Source organism: Enoplosus armatus, chromosome 5, assembly GCF_043641665.1.
Source record: "Enoplosus armatus isolate fEnoArm2 chromosome 5, fEnoArm2.hap1, whole genome shotgun sequence".
Taxonomy (NCBI): domain Eukaryota; kingdom Metazoa; phylum Chordata; class Actinopteri; order Centrarchiformes; family Enoplosidae; genus Enoplosus; species Enoplosus armatus.
The window spans coordinates 24,534,517-24,551,236 of NC_092184.1; the positions used below are offsets into that span (position 1 = coordinate 24,534,517).

General features: G+C 42.7%; 2 protein-coding genes across 2 annotated transcripts in view; one reads left to right on the forward strand and one right to left on the reverse strand.

Annotated features, from left to right (window-relative positions):
• Positions 1 to 179: 179 nt before the first annotated feature.
• Positions 180 to 14,370, reverse strand: farsb (phenylalanyl-tRNA synthetase subunit beta). The gene is made up of 18 exons (XM_070905262.1): positions 14,291 to 14,370; positions 13,790 to 13,845; positions 13,413 to 13,567; positions 13,023 to 13,095; positions 12,757 to 12,872; positions 11,922 to 12,072; positions 11,722 to 11,830; positions 11,562 to 11,632; positions 11,406 to 11,467; positions 11,191 to 11,242; positions 11,021 to 11,082; positions 10,286 to 10,493; positions 10,095 to 10,175; positions 9,592 to 9,684; positions 8,795 to 8,912; positions 8,196 to 8,348; positions 1,584 to 1,731; positions 180 to 1,151 (listed from the first exon to the last, which is right to left on the reverse strand). The coding sequence occupies exons 1-18, from the start codon at positions 14,346 to 14,348 to the stop codon at positions 365 to 367; spliced, it is 2,553 nt and encodes an 850-aa protein (XP_070761363.1). The 5' UTR covers positions 14,349 to 14,370; the 3' UTR covers positions 180 to 364.
• acsl3a (acyl-CoA synthetase long chain family member 3a) overlaps positions 12,893 to 16,720 on the forward strand; it is a 28,662-nt gene continuing 24,834 nt past the window's right edge. Inside the window, exon 1 of the mRNA XM_070905265.1 lies at positions 12,893 to 12,902. The gene's annotated coding sequence lies outside the window, so the exon portion shown is untranslated. The remainder of the gene's footprint in view (positions 12,903 to 16,720) is intronic.

Sequence of the window (16,720 nt, forward strand, 5' to 3'; positions counted from 1 at the left end):
CAGACTGAATTTACAGGACGGCTTGTTATCTGCACGGCTCACTTTCATATGGGAGGCGACTGGCTGCAACAACTACCCTTCAAATTGACAGTAAGGCATCAACCGATACAGTGGAGGTCTGTGTACTTGTACCTGATAAAAAAAACACGCACTACACAAGAAAGATTGAAAGCACTCAGTCAAAAGTCAGAATGGCTTTATTTGATGTTTGAATGTTTTGTTCTTGTATCAAAGGATAAACAGTCTTTTCAAATGAAGGACCTGAGCTTCGGTTATTGTGTTACATGGACGTTGGAATAATTACATCAAGACCAGAGAACATCAGATGGTACCATTCAGGGAATTTATTCTGTGTCGGTATGATTCAGATCTTATTGAAGGCTGCCACATCCACAGACTGAACATATTCCTCGAAGGCGGTGATGGCTTCCTCCAGCAGATCCGTGCCCACTTTATCATCCTCCACCACGCATCCTATCTGGAGCTTCTTGATGCCGTAGCCCACTGGGACCAGCTTGGACTGCCCCCACAGCAGCCCGTCCATGCAGACGCTGCGGACGCACTCCTCCAGCTTGCCCATGTCCGTCTCGTCGTCCCAGGGCTTGACGTCAAGGAGGATGGAGGACTTGGCGATGAGAGCCGGCTTCTTGGACTTCTTGGCGGCGTACTCGGCCAGGCGCTGCTCCTTCACTCTAGCCGCCTCTGCGCTCTCGGCCTCGTCGTCCGAGCCAAATAGGTCGATGTCATCGTCGTCGTCGTCGCTGGCGTCGTTTGTCGAGGCCGGGGGAGTTGCTGGGAGGACAAGCTGACTCTTAGCTGATGGGAGGCCAGCTCTTTCCCTCTGGAAGGACTTGATGTGGTTATACCAGCGCACGAGGTGGCAGAAGGTCGGCGAGGGAGCAGACGGGATGGCGTCGAACACTGCAGTGTCAGCCTGGGACGCTGCGAAGCCCTCCATGTAGCTTTTGTCCGCCAGAAAATGATTGAGAGCTTTGAGGCCGGCTGCCGTGCTCATGTCTCCGAACACAGTTTTTGTGGATGTCGGGCGAGAGGACAGGGCCCGCAAGGATTCATCTTGCGTGGGGAACTTGTGCTTGATGACTTCCTGCATGGGGACGTCGTGTGTGAGGGTGGTTTCAGCTGTGTGGCCACTGGAAGAACCAAGGCAACAAAGCAACAGGTAATGAGTCACTGACTTTAATTACCATGCACTAACCCCAAGGCACAAGTAACCTAAATTAAGACCAGGCATGCATGTACAAGCCCACACACAGATGCCAACCATTCACGTTATAAAACACAATGGAGACTTGTTAATTTTTAATTCTTCTGACTTCAGTTAAAAAAAAAAAAAGAAAAGAAAAAAAGAGCCTCGTTACTGAGATATAAAACACAACGGCTGCACAGATTGGTCCTTTAGGCTTCAGATTATCTGCAGCACACAAAAACCAGGCACCCGTTATCTTTTGAACAAATTTCAAGCCTTATATATTTGCCTTATAAATCTCAATGCCTTCTGTTTTGATCTGAGAATATAGACGGCTACGTATTTATTGAGTTTAGGTTTAGGAAGGTGAAATCACAGGAAGGGCTCGATGTCCATCTCCAGGGCCGAGCAGGGCATGGTCAGCTCGAAGCGGCCGATGACGTCTGGGTGGAGGACGCCGAGACGCCCAACGCTCTTTCCACGGACGAGGATCTCTGCGCAGCGACCGGGGAAAAAGGTGGAATCTAAGAGAAAAAGAACAGAAATAATATAAAGATCAATCAATACTTTAAGGGTTATATTTATTGAGTGGATAACACCTACACCTGGAACTAACTTCTCCTTCTCTTACTGAAGCCCAGACTGTCAAAGCACTTCACATCCCTTTGTCGCTTCCAACAGTTATAACCTCCATTAGCTTGTTTGCAATCTGTTTGTATCCTGACAAACTATTTTTGACCAGCGTGTTACTAACGAGCCATCTGTTGGTTCTGGGTGTTTCTTGGATCATGTTTCTGATACTATAGAGTTGCACACTGAAGCGTTCGTTTTTCTTTTTCGGTATTGATGTCGAGTGTTCAGCTTGATTGGTTTTTGCACAGAGATCATGAGTCAATCACACAGTGTGGGCGGGACTGTGCTGACGTTCTTGTTCCTTGATTTTCTCTTGACGATCATTTGTTCACATTGGTTGTCAATGATCAGTTCTGTATCAAACAAACCCAAGACATCAAAAGGCATCACTTCCTGTGCACCAATGAAAGCCCTTTCAGATGTGAAAGGACAAAAGCGTTGATGAACAGCTGGATCGCTGTTGTTTAATATCAATCACTGACAAAGCAGCAAAATGAACACTGTTTATGTGAAACTGTCACAGTTCATTACTCTAAAGCAACGACCTCCGCCGGCCATTTGACCATAATTAGATTTCCTGTCTCAGTCACTTTCTCACACACACACACACACATATTTCTCCTTCTGATTAAAATCTGATGGTCCAGTTTGTTTGTCAGTATCAGGAGTAAAAGGTCACTTCAGTCCGGATGGAATAAAAAAAAATTAAAAAAAGACAGATGAAAAAACTCACTTATCAGAGTGAGAGGCGTTTGCTCACTTTGTTTGAAAACACTGACATGCGAACGGACAGAAAGACAGACTTTGTCAGAGATTTAACAAGATACAGGGGTTGCCATGACAACAGCCCCACACACAGAGACATGGCATTCTCCCATAGTGCATCGCTGCTTCCCACGCTGCCTTGCTAATGGGTTCCAGAGCCCACTGCTTAGATGTTCACTCATTACTATGGATGAAGGCTTACAAAGCACACGGACTGTACTTTCAAAACGTGTGTGTGTGTGTGTGTGTGTGTGTGTGTGTGTGTGTGTGTGTGTGTGTGTGTGTGGAAGGGAAATTCTACCACTTATTTTAGTTGCCTGTTCTGTGTCTGTTAGGTGTATTGAATCGGTGGAATGTGCTTGCGTCGGTTCACACGTCATCTACTTGTACCATGAGCGGGATGCCATGGCAACTATATAAATAGCTCTGGTACATCTTAAATAACCAATCAGTCAATGAAAATCCTACACTTGAGCTAGGCCACTTTCCGCCCACTCTCCTCCAACTTTCAGCAAAGCTTTCAGCGGAAAAGGAGAGTTAGAAGGCTGCATCAGACAACCAATACAACTGGCTGATACTGCCATCACTTTGCCAAAGGATTTATTACTATTTCAGACAGCTGGGCAGAGAGCTCATGCAGGTTCTTACCTGAGCAACAAACCTGCAGTGAAACGAATGCCTCATCCTGCAGTAAGGAGCTGCTAATCAGTGACTCTGAAGGGCAATTAGTATGTTTTCCAGGCTTTTCCATGTGGGATAGAATACATTTCATCATAATTCCAGTTTAATTCCAGATCTCGTTTTCATAGTTTTGGACATTATTGCTATGGGTCATGATGGCATCTTTAAAACGAGGTCTGAAGAGGAAACCGCCGGGCAGTCAGACCATCAGTTACAGGATAAGATATTCTATATTTTTGTTGGCATCAACAAATCCCAAAAAGAAAACTAACAATGTTATTCCGTCTCTCAATATTTTCCAACTTCCAACTTTTTAAAAACATGTCAAGAATATTTAGTTTCATTCAGATGAAACGATTTTCTACAACAGCTGGGCACTGCCATTGTTTGAACAACTGTAACTCAAATAGAAGAAAATAGTATATTTGTTGGGGACTATTTTCAGCTGCGGATTAATACACACTTGGTGCTCTCATGAGTATTTACAGCAGCAGGGTGGTGTGTGTGTGTGTGTGTGTGTGTGTGTGTGTGTGTGTGTGTGTGTGTGTGTGTGTGTGTGTGTGTGTGTGTGTGTGTGTGTGTGTGTGACCGAGTCAAAATAAACTACAGTGTGTGTGTTCATGGCAAAGAAGGAACATGTCCTCCAGTGCAACAGTGTGGCTCATTCACGTGTTTTTAATAGTTCTTAAACAATGGAGCTCTATGGCACAGAGGAGGAGGATATATCAGGCTTTAGATACACAGACAATACTTGTTAGTGGGGTCAATTCATTTTGGCTTTTTTTTTGGTCTTTTCATGGGATTTGTTGACAATAACAAAAATATAGAATATCACCAGATTAGCTACTGTAAACCACTTTATTTGCAGATGAACTGAAACTCAGCACTTCCAAAATGTTGTTAATTATCCCTCATTACACGGAAAACTGTTGAGTTCAGGTGGTCCGTAAGCTGTGATGGATGTTTACAGACAGTTATTTTACTGTTCTCTTCGCTTCCAAGTAAATTTGGATAATCTGGGGGTTTATTTAATCATCTGACTACTTCTGGCCCTGTTGGACTTCTTTTTAGCAATGCGGCCTTGTTCCCAGATCTCAGCAATTCATTATTTTGTACTTACAAGATTGACGGGCAACACTACGAAAAGAAGATTGTTGATTGAACACTGTTTTCGTTCACTCTCACCGCTCTCATAGCGTCGTTTTTCAGTTTTCAGCAAGTTTTGACACAGTTAGCGACTAGCTGGTGGAACATAGCGAAACATTTAGCTAGAGGGCCAGATACTTCCCTCAGGAGTTGGTATAGGCCAAAGACAGAGCTAAAAGAGAGAGAACATTGGATTACGATCGAGCCCCAAATGAACGATCATGCTGCTCTGTAACTGCTGGATGTGTAAATAAATCAGCTGTTTGCCAACAAGTTCACCATAACACCTTAAAAAGGTGATGACATGTCAATGTTGTGTTCACAACTTGTTCCTGCTGCCCTCAAGTGGCCAAAATAATCAGTTATTGCAGGTTTAAATAAAATACACATCGGTACTAACCTTCAAAAATACATACAGGGCGAACACTTCAGAACGCGGTCTCTTTCCTAACAAAGGGTGTACGGGCCAAGACTCTGCATTGGACACAGTTGTTAAGTGAAACACAGGCATCTGTCTCTTAAGTGGTTTCTTCCTCCACTTCTGATCCCCTGACTCGTCATTTCATCCCTTTCCCCCCGCTGAGTGGAGGAAACTCAGCTGACATGTATTCCCTCGGCCACTCACTCTCCCTGTGCTGGGAGCGATGGGGAGTTAGCTGCAGTGCTGTTTCACCCTGCTGATGGACACATCCTGAGGGTGCGTCTCTGTGCCAGGTGAGCTCTTAGACCGGGGTCATGACCTTGTAATGGGGTTATGGACATGCTGACGTGTGTGTGTGTGTGTGTGTGTGGAGGGGTGGGGTGGGGGGGGATTAGGCTAATGGTGCATAAAGTGTGGAAACAAACAGCAGAGAAGATAGACAGAGAGTGTGTCCAGTGTGTTGTGCATTAGTGCGTACTGTGAGGAGCATGTCCATTTCAGCTCCCTTTTAAGTGAGTGTGTGATGTCAGATGGACAGTCTAAGCACCCGTGGGTGGGTGTTGTATGTGCCAGTCTGTCTCCCTGCTCAGCACTGCAGTGGGTGACGTGACTCCCATGCACTCTCCCCACACTGCAGACTTTACACGCTCTCCTAGCCTTTCTTGCTTACGCCTCCAGCCGCCGCTCTGTCGCTCTCCTGTCACCCCCTCCCTCTCTCTCCAGTCTCATCTCATCCCTTCTTCCGCTCCCCTGTCTGCCTTCCCTTCTCCTCACTGCTCTCATTCACTGATACTTGAGCCCATTGATTTGCAGTCTGAATGGGCCAACAGAGCCCAGAGTAGATATCCTGCAGAGTGACCTTGGAGCATGCGAGCCAAGGGGAGGGAGGCTGGAGAGTGAGAGAGACAGTATGGAGAGAGGAAGGAATCCAAAACGCAAATGATGTATGAGAGTCTCTCTGGGAAAATGGGAGCCAAAATGCATACAGATCGGCCTGCGCAGTGCTTCAGACCCTAAAGTCCAACCTTTCTGATTACTAATCTCACAGGAACGGATCAGACGCAACAGAAAGATGAAACCCATCCCTCTATCTGCCTTTTAAACACAACGTCATTGCAAGTGATATTGTGCCAGTCACGTGTCACCACAGGTTACTGCAACTCTGCTATGAAAAATTAAAGCAGCTTGTTCTCTGCAGTTTACAGGACTGTTGTTCTCCGTTCAGAGGAAAGCTCATCGCAGCGCTGATGCAACACGACTGACCGAGCCGTCTCATTCATGGTGACTTTGGAGAGAAGCCCTTTGAAAATGTGCGCTCTTACTCAGATGCATTTCATCATCAGAGGCACAGTGAAGTTGTCTGAAATGAGTTCTTGGCCCACAAAGCAAGAGCCACGAGCGGCGAAACGACACCTTTGATTTTCATTGAGCAAAACGATGACAGAATGTTGCACGTCAATGCTATTTGGTTTCCCTCATCGACGGAGCAGAGTTACCCTGATTTATTAGGGTATTAGATGACGCAGCTGGTGATTTTGGAGATAGAATAGAGGGCAAATTAAATGGAACAGAGTGAATTGTGGTTTAGAGGGGATAAAGAGCGAGTTTCCCACAGCGGGCCAGAGATTTCTGTTAAGTCGGAGCCCATGACCTAAAAATGACGCCTGTTCGCTCATGGCCTGTTATTGTCTCTTTCTTTTAACTGGTTTCTGTTGCAAATTGGTTAAAGCCTATCAAATAAAATCATTGAATACAACAAGTTGTCAAACACGTTCTACCATAACCCTGTAAAGTGTATGTGTGTACTTCCCTGATTTCCTCCTACCCGGACTAAAACCTTTTAAAACTCTTAAAACCTAAAAACTGTCTTGGCTAGTTGGGACTTTGGAAGCTGCAGTGATGGCAATTCTGCCAAAAATAATGTTTTTATATCTGTTAACAGGCGGTGCCATTGTGCCCATTTGACTTGACGTACACATTGACTGGTCTTTTTTAATCATTACATACTTTTTTACAACATTTTGGTATAAAAAGTATGTTGGTTCCTTCCACAGGCAGGAGAACATGGAGGCTCCACGAACAATCTCCAATAACAGTATGACTTTACAGGAGGGAAGTAGTTAATTAGTTAGAGCTTCAGCAATAATGCTAAAGTGGCATCTGTTAGTGATGTTAGCATCAGTGGTTTTATATAAGCAACATCTGTTTAGTGTTAGCTTGTGTCCACTGCGCAGAGAAACAGAGACGACACCAGACAGCGTGAGAAGAGGGGAAGGATGAGAGCGCACACTGCACATTTCTATTCTAACTTTTCTGGCTAAAGACGTACAACTGTGTGTATTTAGGGTCTTTACGATGCTGCGTACAAGTCTGGCACTATAAAGACAGTGTACCTAACGGTTTAGTGAATGAAATATCACATTGGGTTCAATCCCTTCTGAGCAGACTAGAGTAAACAAGACCATATTAACCATATTCTTACAGCTCAGATTCTCAATTTACTCATTCCAATAATTTAATAACTATTACAATTATAGCACAGACAAATCTGGATTTTTGAGGCTGCTATTTATCTAACATAAACAAACAATCTTGATACGATTCCCTTAAATTTGAATTTTAAAGAATTGTGACCAACGTACATTTTACAGTGTAAAAATAATCTTGCTCTCTGGTGGACAAACGATGTAATGGTGACACTAAAAGGCCTCAAACCCTTCAGATTAGTTCTGTGTCTGCAATAAGCTAACGGTCTAACTCTAGTTACAATACAATGAAGCGGACAGACCCACAAAAGTGATGAAGCAGCTGAAAGCCGCATTCATTTTTTTGAAGCTCGTCAGAACAAAACAAACCACCTCATCAAAACCAAGTACCTGATTATAAAAGTAAGCATTGTCTCTGCCACCTGATCAATATGAGATGTTTTCTCTTCTGTATCAGATTCTTTGTCTATCTGGCCACCCATGTTACAAGTTCATTTTGAGTTGAAGCCAAATTGTGCATGTCACTGCCATGGAAACGGCGCCCCTTCAATAAAGACAGGGTACATGACGCCCTGGCAACAAACACAACAATGCAGTCGCTGCTTGTCATAGACTGGATTTACATAATCTGCAACAAAACCTGCCTTTTAACCTCACGTGACCCAGATTCATTTGTTTACCAGCTTGGCGAGTAAATACACATGTTCTAGAGCACTAAATCCATCACTGGGATTCCTCCTCCGTGCATAAACTCAGAATATTTACCAACTAAGTTAGCTCTTCAGTATACTCCTATAGACCTGATTGCTGGTTTCCACCCCCCCTCCCCTCCCCTCCCCCTCTCAAGGCATCTTACCGTCTGCAGCCTGGATGTGGTAGCCATCCCCCCGGACTGACTTCACCTCCAGCAGTTGCATGGTTCGGTCCAGCAGGCCGTGGATCACCTCGAAGCCTGGACTCTTGTTGTAGTAAACGGCACAGAAACGCCGGCTGTTCCTCGCCCCGACATCTGGTTGGTGGGATGAGGGGGAGGGAGTGTTAGAGAACATACTAATCTCTTACTGTTATATCAGCTCAATATTGGGTTTTAATTAAAAATATAGTAAGTGTCATTCTCCTTCTGATATGATCACCATTGTGCTTTTTTGGTTTATTGTTCTTATATTTAGGGAAAATTTAATCAAAACTACAATGATATGACAAACTCATTACCAAAACTGGTCATATTAAAGACACTTCTTGTTCCTTCCTGTTCAGAGCTGTTTAAATCCTGGTATTTACATGAGGTTTCCAACCCAGCAAGGAACAAACTGGGTACTTTATTTTGCATTACCATTGTCATTACATCTTGACCAGCTATTATCATCGTCTGCCCGATAACATCAGGCATCAGTGTGTATGTCTTACATAAGACTGACAAAAATAGACCATCACTTCACACATGCAGACGCCTACCTTTGGTCTCGTCCTTCAGCACCACGTCAGATATCTCAAACAGTCTGAGGGGAAGGGGCATCTTCCTGTTGGCAGCTATGGTTTTCAGCAGGCCTGGCAGCAAGGTGGTGCGCGCCACCTGGTGGTGACAAACAGAGGTGAAGCTGGATACATAGCTACAATCTTTCAGAGAGGAGAAGAGTGCCCTCTTCTGGAAAAACAACACTACAACACTGGGAACGTCTATCATTTGGATTCTGGTTGTTTTTAGACTTTTCATGAATGTCTGTCTTATTAAATGATTACTTTTCCTCTCTTTCCTCATTTTTAAACGTCCTTCCGAGTAATTTTCAAACATTTGTTCACAGAACAATAATGTTCATACCATTCAATGTATGTCCCTGGACATTATTTGCAGTGCATACTAATCTGCAAACATACTAGTTTGCGCTGTTAGATTGGTTTCACTTTTCACTGTATTGACATTAGTTAGCAAGGTGATTTTTCAGGTGGCACAGAACTACCTTAAAGTGTCCACTAAGCTCATCCGCTCCTGCACAACTGCAAATACATTTTAGAGCCAGAGGGACAGCACAGGCCTTTAGATCACCGTGAGCCTTGTTACACAAACTGAAACCGCCAACTGAAACGGCATTAAAGTAGAAATTAAGGCTAAAAGATGACTCTAAATCAATAAAAGTGTATATTTTCTTGTTTCAAACTATGCTCCGGGTGTAACAGCACTGCATTACATCTACATCTAATATATTAAAGCATTGTAGAGTTGTATTTATAGAATCTGTTATATTCTTCTTTACCTGGAACTCAGCTGTCTTGGGGTTGGAGATATGAGCCGCCCTGGTCTCTGAGATCTTCTTTCCAAGCTTGTCTGCTATATCTTCCTGAGAACACTACAGGAAGAGACAGGGGACAAATTCCTTTGAGAGCATTTCAAGCAAGACAACTTTATGGCTATGAGTGACGGTTATGGGATAATGCTGTTTACATTTAGCTAAGTGTACTGTAACAGTAACACAGGTGGAGCGCAGTCATAAAGTTAGCGAGGTGACTCAGTAATATCCCTTACACAACAATATTTCCCTAAATTTTGCAAACAGTAGCTAACATTAGCCACCATAAGACACTAACAGACCAAATAAGCTTGTAGCAGCAAAACCAGTGTTTTGAGTCGTTTCACTGCTTATGACTTCAGCTTTTCATTTGTAAGAGGAAGATTTTATTTTCTTCCTTCAAAAAGATGCATAGACTCACTTTAAGGGGGGAAACTGTTGACACTGATGTCTTTGTGTCTTTTTCTTACCAGGGCAAAGTTGAGGGCCTCTGTGAATCCAGCAGCTGCCAGGTCTTGTCTCAACAGCTCTGTCAGTTTATTCAGTGGGAACTGTGAACATATAGAGCAAATACATAAGAACACACAGCATATTTGATGAGATACAAATGATACGTGGTTACACACACAGACATCAAACATGCAGGAGAAAAGCCAGGCACCTGGTTGGCTACGGTGTAGGTGCGCGGTGTAGTGCGGGGGATGTTGTTGAAGCCGTAGGCCATGGCGGCGTCCTCCATGATATCACAGGCGTGGATCACGTCCGAGCGCGTGGGTGGGATCTCGACCTCGATCTCGTCACCGACACCGGTAGCCTGGGAGCGCAGGCACATCCTGGTCAGCAGCTGGGCGATATTCTCAGTTGACTCACTGTCAAGAGAAAACAAACAAACAATGTTCATTAGAATAAGATTACTTATCCAGCTGCTGAGGATACACTCGATACAAACGTTTTTTCCTTCTTTTCATTATTTTATTGGCATATTTTGGCATGGAAACAAATAAAGGCCACAACTCAGTAATTCAGGCGGAACGTCCTCCGCTGTACCGGACCCCGTATATACTTTCATCGTCGTGTATCTCCATGACGGTGACGTCCCCTCAACCGCCTCCCATCTGAGTCATGAACCGCTTTGCTTTAGCATCAAACTTCATGTCAAACTATTCCCTCTTCATTTCTGTCACTCAATACAGCGCTGCTCTGATGGCGCATTAATGGCCGCTGTACTAATATTTCAGGTCCCCCTAATGTTGCAGGGCTACTGTACTAGATTGTGTTAGGTAGTACCTAATCAAACTGGTAAGTCTGTGAATTTGCTGAAACATGTTGATGCAAAGCTCCCGACTAAAGCAAAAGCTTTTACTTTCATCTCGACTTGATGCTCCCCATGACTTACTTAATGCCAACTTTTCGGTTGATGAACTCGCTGGACAACTTCTCCTTCCTGTAAGCAAGCTCCTAAAGTACAAACCAGGAAACAACAGCAGAGAATAATAAGACAGAAGTAAAGAAATTCATGTCACATTAAAAAAAAAAAGGACTAGCTGATTGTAGTGAATACAGTACTGGGTATTTGCAGGTCTTGCCGTCTGGGTACACCACCTCAGCCTCCTCCACCCTGAGAGAGCAAGATAATATCACCTTCACTGTAATGCTTTTACTTTAAGTTTACACATGTTTTACAATAACCAGGGGCTTTCATCATGTTCCACCTCAACATGCTGACATGGGATCCCAGTTCTTGATGAAAAGCTGGTATTTGAGACAGACGTGTGACTTACGTGAAAGGCTGTGAACAATACTCGCTGAACATTGTCACCATCATGTCCAACACGATCTTTGCCTGGAGAGAACGAGGTCAAGTTAACAGCAAGTTTTCCTCGATAACATTGACTGAACAACATATAATGGGATTGCTGTGCTCCTCTGAGTTGTACCTTGGTCAGGTCTGTGGCCGTGCACTCAACGAAGACGTTCTTTGTCTTTAGGGTGATTTTTGAATGGTTCCCTGGGAAAATAAGGAATAAATGTGTACTATTACCTCGTATCTATTGCGTGTTAGAGAGGCAGACACATGAAGACACAGACAGTACTCACCATTGATGATGGGAGGCATGGACAGGACAACACCATTGCTGTCGTAGATGACGGGGTACACAGGCTTGTCTTCAATAATGTGAAGGTAATGCCTCAGGTGGCTGTCTGTCTGTATGAGTCAAAAGAACAACACCAGGTTAGCACTGCTCAAAAGGGGAAAACTGCTCTTCTAAACCACATAAAGACCCTTAGCTGTTCACCTTGTAGAGGCTCATGAGCTGGGTGGCAGTGTACTCCTTGGTCTGGTTGAGGGGTTTGAAGCAGATGTCTCCGGGAGGTTTGGCTGTGTATGTGAAAGGACCAGAGATGGTGTCCAGGTCATGGGTCCCGATGGCCACCAGGCTCCTCTTCCTGAGCACAAAACAACAGTTAACAGTTGAATAACATTAAAGTGACAAGTACATTTTCTTAAAACTACTACCAGTGGTGTGTTTTTGTATATCAGGCTTTGGCTACATAGAATATACTTCAGTGGGATAAGTTCACCATTGCTTTTGGTCTCTTCAGGAAATCTCTTGACAATAATAAAAAAAAAATCAAATGACACAAGCATAGTCCTTTAAATAGTAACATGTTATCCGACTTCATTCTTGGAAAAGCAATATTTCTTCTCACGTTAATCACTGAACACATTACAGAAACGGATGCTAATAAGTACTGTTACTTACTGTTGAAACGATTAATCGATCAACAGAAAATGAATCAGCAACTATTTTGATAAATCGATAGATCTCTAAGCAAAAATGATGATCAGAGAATTTGCTGCTTCTCTCTTTCTTTCATCACTGTAAACTGAAGCTCTGTCTATACTAAATCTAGAAAACATCTAAACTGTTGGTCTGAGAAAAAAAACAATTTACACTTTGGGCTGTAGAAAATTGATTTATCAAGAAAATAATTGGCAGATAATGAAAATAATCAGCCCTAGTTAATTGCTCACATAATTCCATTAAAGCTTGCACTCTGTTACCACTTAACATGAACATGTGGCCAAAACAGGTTGGCTGTCACAATTAGTGCAACAGCTAATCTGACCTGCAGATGTTTTGGTGGAGTTTCTCCTGCAGCTCGATGAAGCTGTCATAGCGCTCCTGTGTGAAGGTGATGTTCCTCAACACTGCTGCCACAGCGTAGGGCCGCACCGCCGCCGTCTGCACAGAACAAACATATTAGCAACAAACTAAGAGGTTACCATGGTAATACACAGATTTATTTGATTTACAAACCAGGCTAATTATAGCTTCGGGAAAACATTAGTTTTTAAATATTTGTTTTCCATTAAAAATGATGAATGTGACCACCTCCTTAGTAATAATCAGCTTCTGAGGCTCCCCGCTGGCTGGGCTCACACGTCTGTAGCGAGGCGCCTCTAGCCTGCAACACAAATACAATCTCTGTACCAACAGTGTGGGAAGTTGGTATCCACTACACCCATAATGGAGAAGCACCTTGTTTTTAAGCAAGTCTGACAAAACCAAAAACTTCACCTCCCCCACATAAGAATATTTCACAGCCATCAAAACATAGTCACACGTTTTATAACTAAATATATCCATCCGGCTCACTTTGGGCACTGAATAATGCTGGTATGCTTCTCTGTTGTCAGCAGCCCTGAATGAAACTGGTCAACCTCGGCATGCATTTAGCAACCACAACAGTATGCCAGCTCTACCGTACAAGATACCACTCACTTATTCTTGAAGACCTGCAGTCCACGGACCAGGCCTTCCAGACACAGCAGGTCATAGCGGTTAGCGGGTACATCAATCTTGTACAGGATGGTGTCAGACGCTCCTGATGCCTTGGAGTCACCCTGCTCTCGACTAATTAACTCCTTCTCTGAGGTCTGTAATGGGGTCAGCGCGGAGTTCATTAGTTACACGTCATAGTTCAGTGAATGTTTTTGACACAAATGTAGTAGCAGAAATGGATTTTCTTTATTTAATGCATTTTATTTATGACCAAGTCAAACTGTACGCCATTACAAAGGTCTACTGTCTGTAATCATGAAAGAGGACAGATATTAGGATACACTGTGGTTTGACATCTTTTAACGTCGTTTACTCACAATCTCATCCAACTCCAGCCCAAATTCAAAGCACAGCTCGTCAAACTCCTCATCAGCTAAAACAAGAAGCGAACAGGCATTATTAAAAACATTAAAAACAGCTATATAGAGCGTTATCTTCCCATGACTGCTCAGATTTAAATGACAGGAGCCGGCGGAAATGATGCAATCACGTTGATATCCAACACAGAGATGTCAGTGCACCAACTAGGACTACTTTCTTATTGACACTAACATCAGCAGAAATTAAAATCAAATTAAAATTGTTGTTTGACACGAATTTAAATTAAAAAGGTGTATATTTCTCATTCAAGACAGTCACAGTAAAGCCAGATAACTAGGCAAAGTTAGCCGCTCGTGAGCAGCTGCTGCGTTGCTAACCATCAAGCTAATGAGTTTCGGCAGTACTCTGACGTCCTCTGTCTTTTAGAGACAAAATTACATTTAATAACCCGGCAAGCAATGTGTCCGTTACTTGAATATGTAGTAAATGTGACTTACTGTATGTGCTGCCCAAAGCTTTGAAGAGAAGATCCCTTTTTACTCCGACAGTCGGCATGTTGGCTGCTAATCCTCCACAGCCCAGCGGAAAAGGACCCCAACAGCCGGCTGTAGGTGTCTGGTGCGATGCCTGCGTGAAAACTACTTAACATCATATCCACAAATTATTTGTCGCTATAATGTCATCCATTTGATTTTAATCCAAGAGAAAATTAAAATGAACCCGTATTTATTTGTTTGTTTTTGTCAACATACATTTCTATTTTATATATAAGTATATAATTAAAAGAATCATAATTAGTGTTGATTCTTTTAATTAGAACACAAATATTGTAACTAATTATCCCCTTTAAAATCAATAAATTACAAAGTGCTCTCCAGTAATGCAACAAATCTTGAAATTTAGGATTAAAACCATCAGAGCACTATAAAAAACAATATGCAGCACAATGTCTTGGAAGTGTAAATTGTACTTACAGGTGACAAGAACTATTAATAGGACATCATGTAAAACAGACTGTTCAATGCAATTCAACTTTCATGAGTGACACAATATATAGCTAAAATGTACTAAGGACAACAGCCTTGAGCAGGGCAACCTTCAATTGAGCAATAGATAAAACATTTCAGTTTGAAAAATGTAATTGTTTGTTTGTTTTAGAAATGGTTGTCTAGAAGAACATCAGACAAACGTCAGTGATATAACACACAGGACTTATACTGAAGAACAGAGGAGTAAAGTGCTCTTGTCAGAATCAACATGTATTCAAATTTAAATTTGTGAGCCTGAAGAGAGCAATCTCAGTGGACTGTTTCCAGTGAAGGCCAGATTGGAAATCCAAAATATATTGCTATTATCCAGCATGTCTAAAAGTTGCCTAGAGACCATGTTTTCACGGATTTTAGACATGAAACCAAGCTGGAGATGGACCTAGAATTCTATGAAAGTAAATACTCAGGAGGCAACAGGGGCTGAATGTGCTTGAAATAATGATGCAGACAGTGTGAGCGTAGTTATTCACAATATCAAGCCTTCATGAACAGCACCAAAGATCTCTTTTGGAACAGATTGTGGCACAGCATGTACTAGATGACATCTGCAAGTAAGAAATGACATAACAGATGACAGGACCATCGGGTTTATTCTCACTAAAAGAACAGTTAAAAGAACAATCTTACATCCAATTTTTGTATTGCTAACAAATTATGATATATATTTCCCTCGTGCTTAGAGGAGATAGCCTAATGAGAACAAAAGTGTTATTATTTCAGCAGGACAGCAAAAAAACAGATGGCGTTCAAATTATAAATTTGAAAGAATCTGCTTGAGTCATCTGAGTTGGTGCTTAGTGATTAAAACTGACGACAGATCCAATCCTGAACTGATGAATTAACCATTCTCCTATTAGTAATCAGTTGGTGGAGTGCTGGGAATAAAGGATTATTATTAAAACCCTGATGAGAAAGTGGAGACAGTGGGCACAGCAAGCCTCATTTCACCATTTAATTTTTCCAGTAATAAATCTGTCAGTGAATCTGCTTGTCTTTCTGTCTCCTTGATATATCACACTGCCTCTGCATGACACTGCAGAGTGAGTCATCACACTGCCAGTGGCACACTGTCATAGCTCCATTTTCTTAGGTCTCTAACAATACAACTGTCAACATGAAAACATTTTACATCAGATAAACTGTACTCACTCTCTGCTAGTTCAAATCTACTCATAACCCTAGACATGGATGACAAGCGCACTCCCTGCCTTGACCAGCGCCTGAAAGTAGATATGGAGGTACATTTTCCCCTTAGTGTCATGGATATCTCCTTTAAAACAATGCTTTGACAGTCGGGCATCCCAACTGTGGCTTTACAACAATTCTGCGTCAAGCCAGGATACTAAGAATGGGATGAGTAGTGTTTTATTTAGTTCTGCATGATCAAGGTAGTGGGTGCAGCGGGGTATTCTATATTCTGGGGTATTAAGTTTGAAATTGTTCAATGTCCCTGTCGTGATGAGCCGAGGCCCCCATTCCCACATGAAATCAAGTCATCATGTTTAAATTTAGACCATAAGCACACACATAATTATCTAGACGCACAGAATTGTTTTGTTACTGCCACGGCTCATCTACAAAACTAAATATACCCCACGGGCCCAGTCCAGGATGCCCACTTGGATCTCATCCTTATCCCACTTGGGTAAACTTAGGTGGACCCTTTGAGGAACCTGAAGGAAAAACTCCTAATTTACCTAATTATTCATACATTTGTATTAACTTTCACAATAGTTGTGACCTGCAGAACAGGAGCATCACATATGACACCTTTAACATTTAAACATCCTCTTTATTATCCTGATTCAACTGGCAGTCCTTTCACAGTGTGTGTGTGTGTGTGTGTGTGTGTGTGTGTGTCAGAGTCCTTTAACAGTG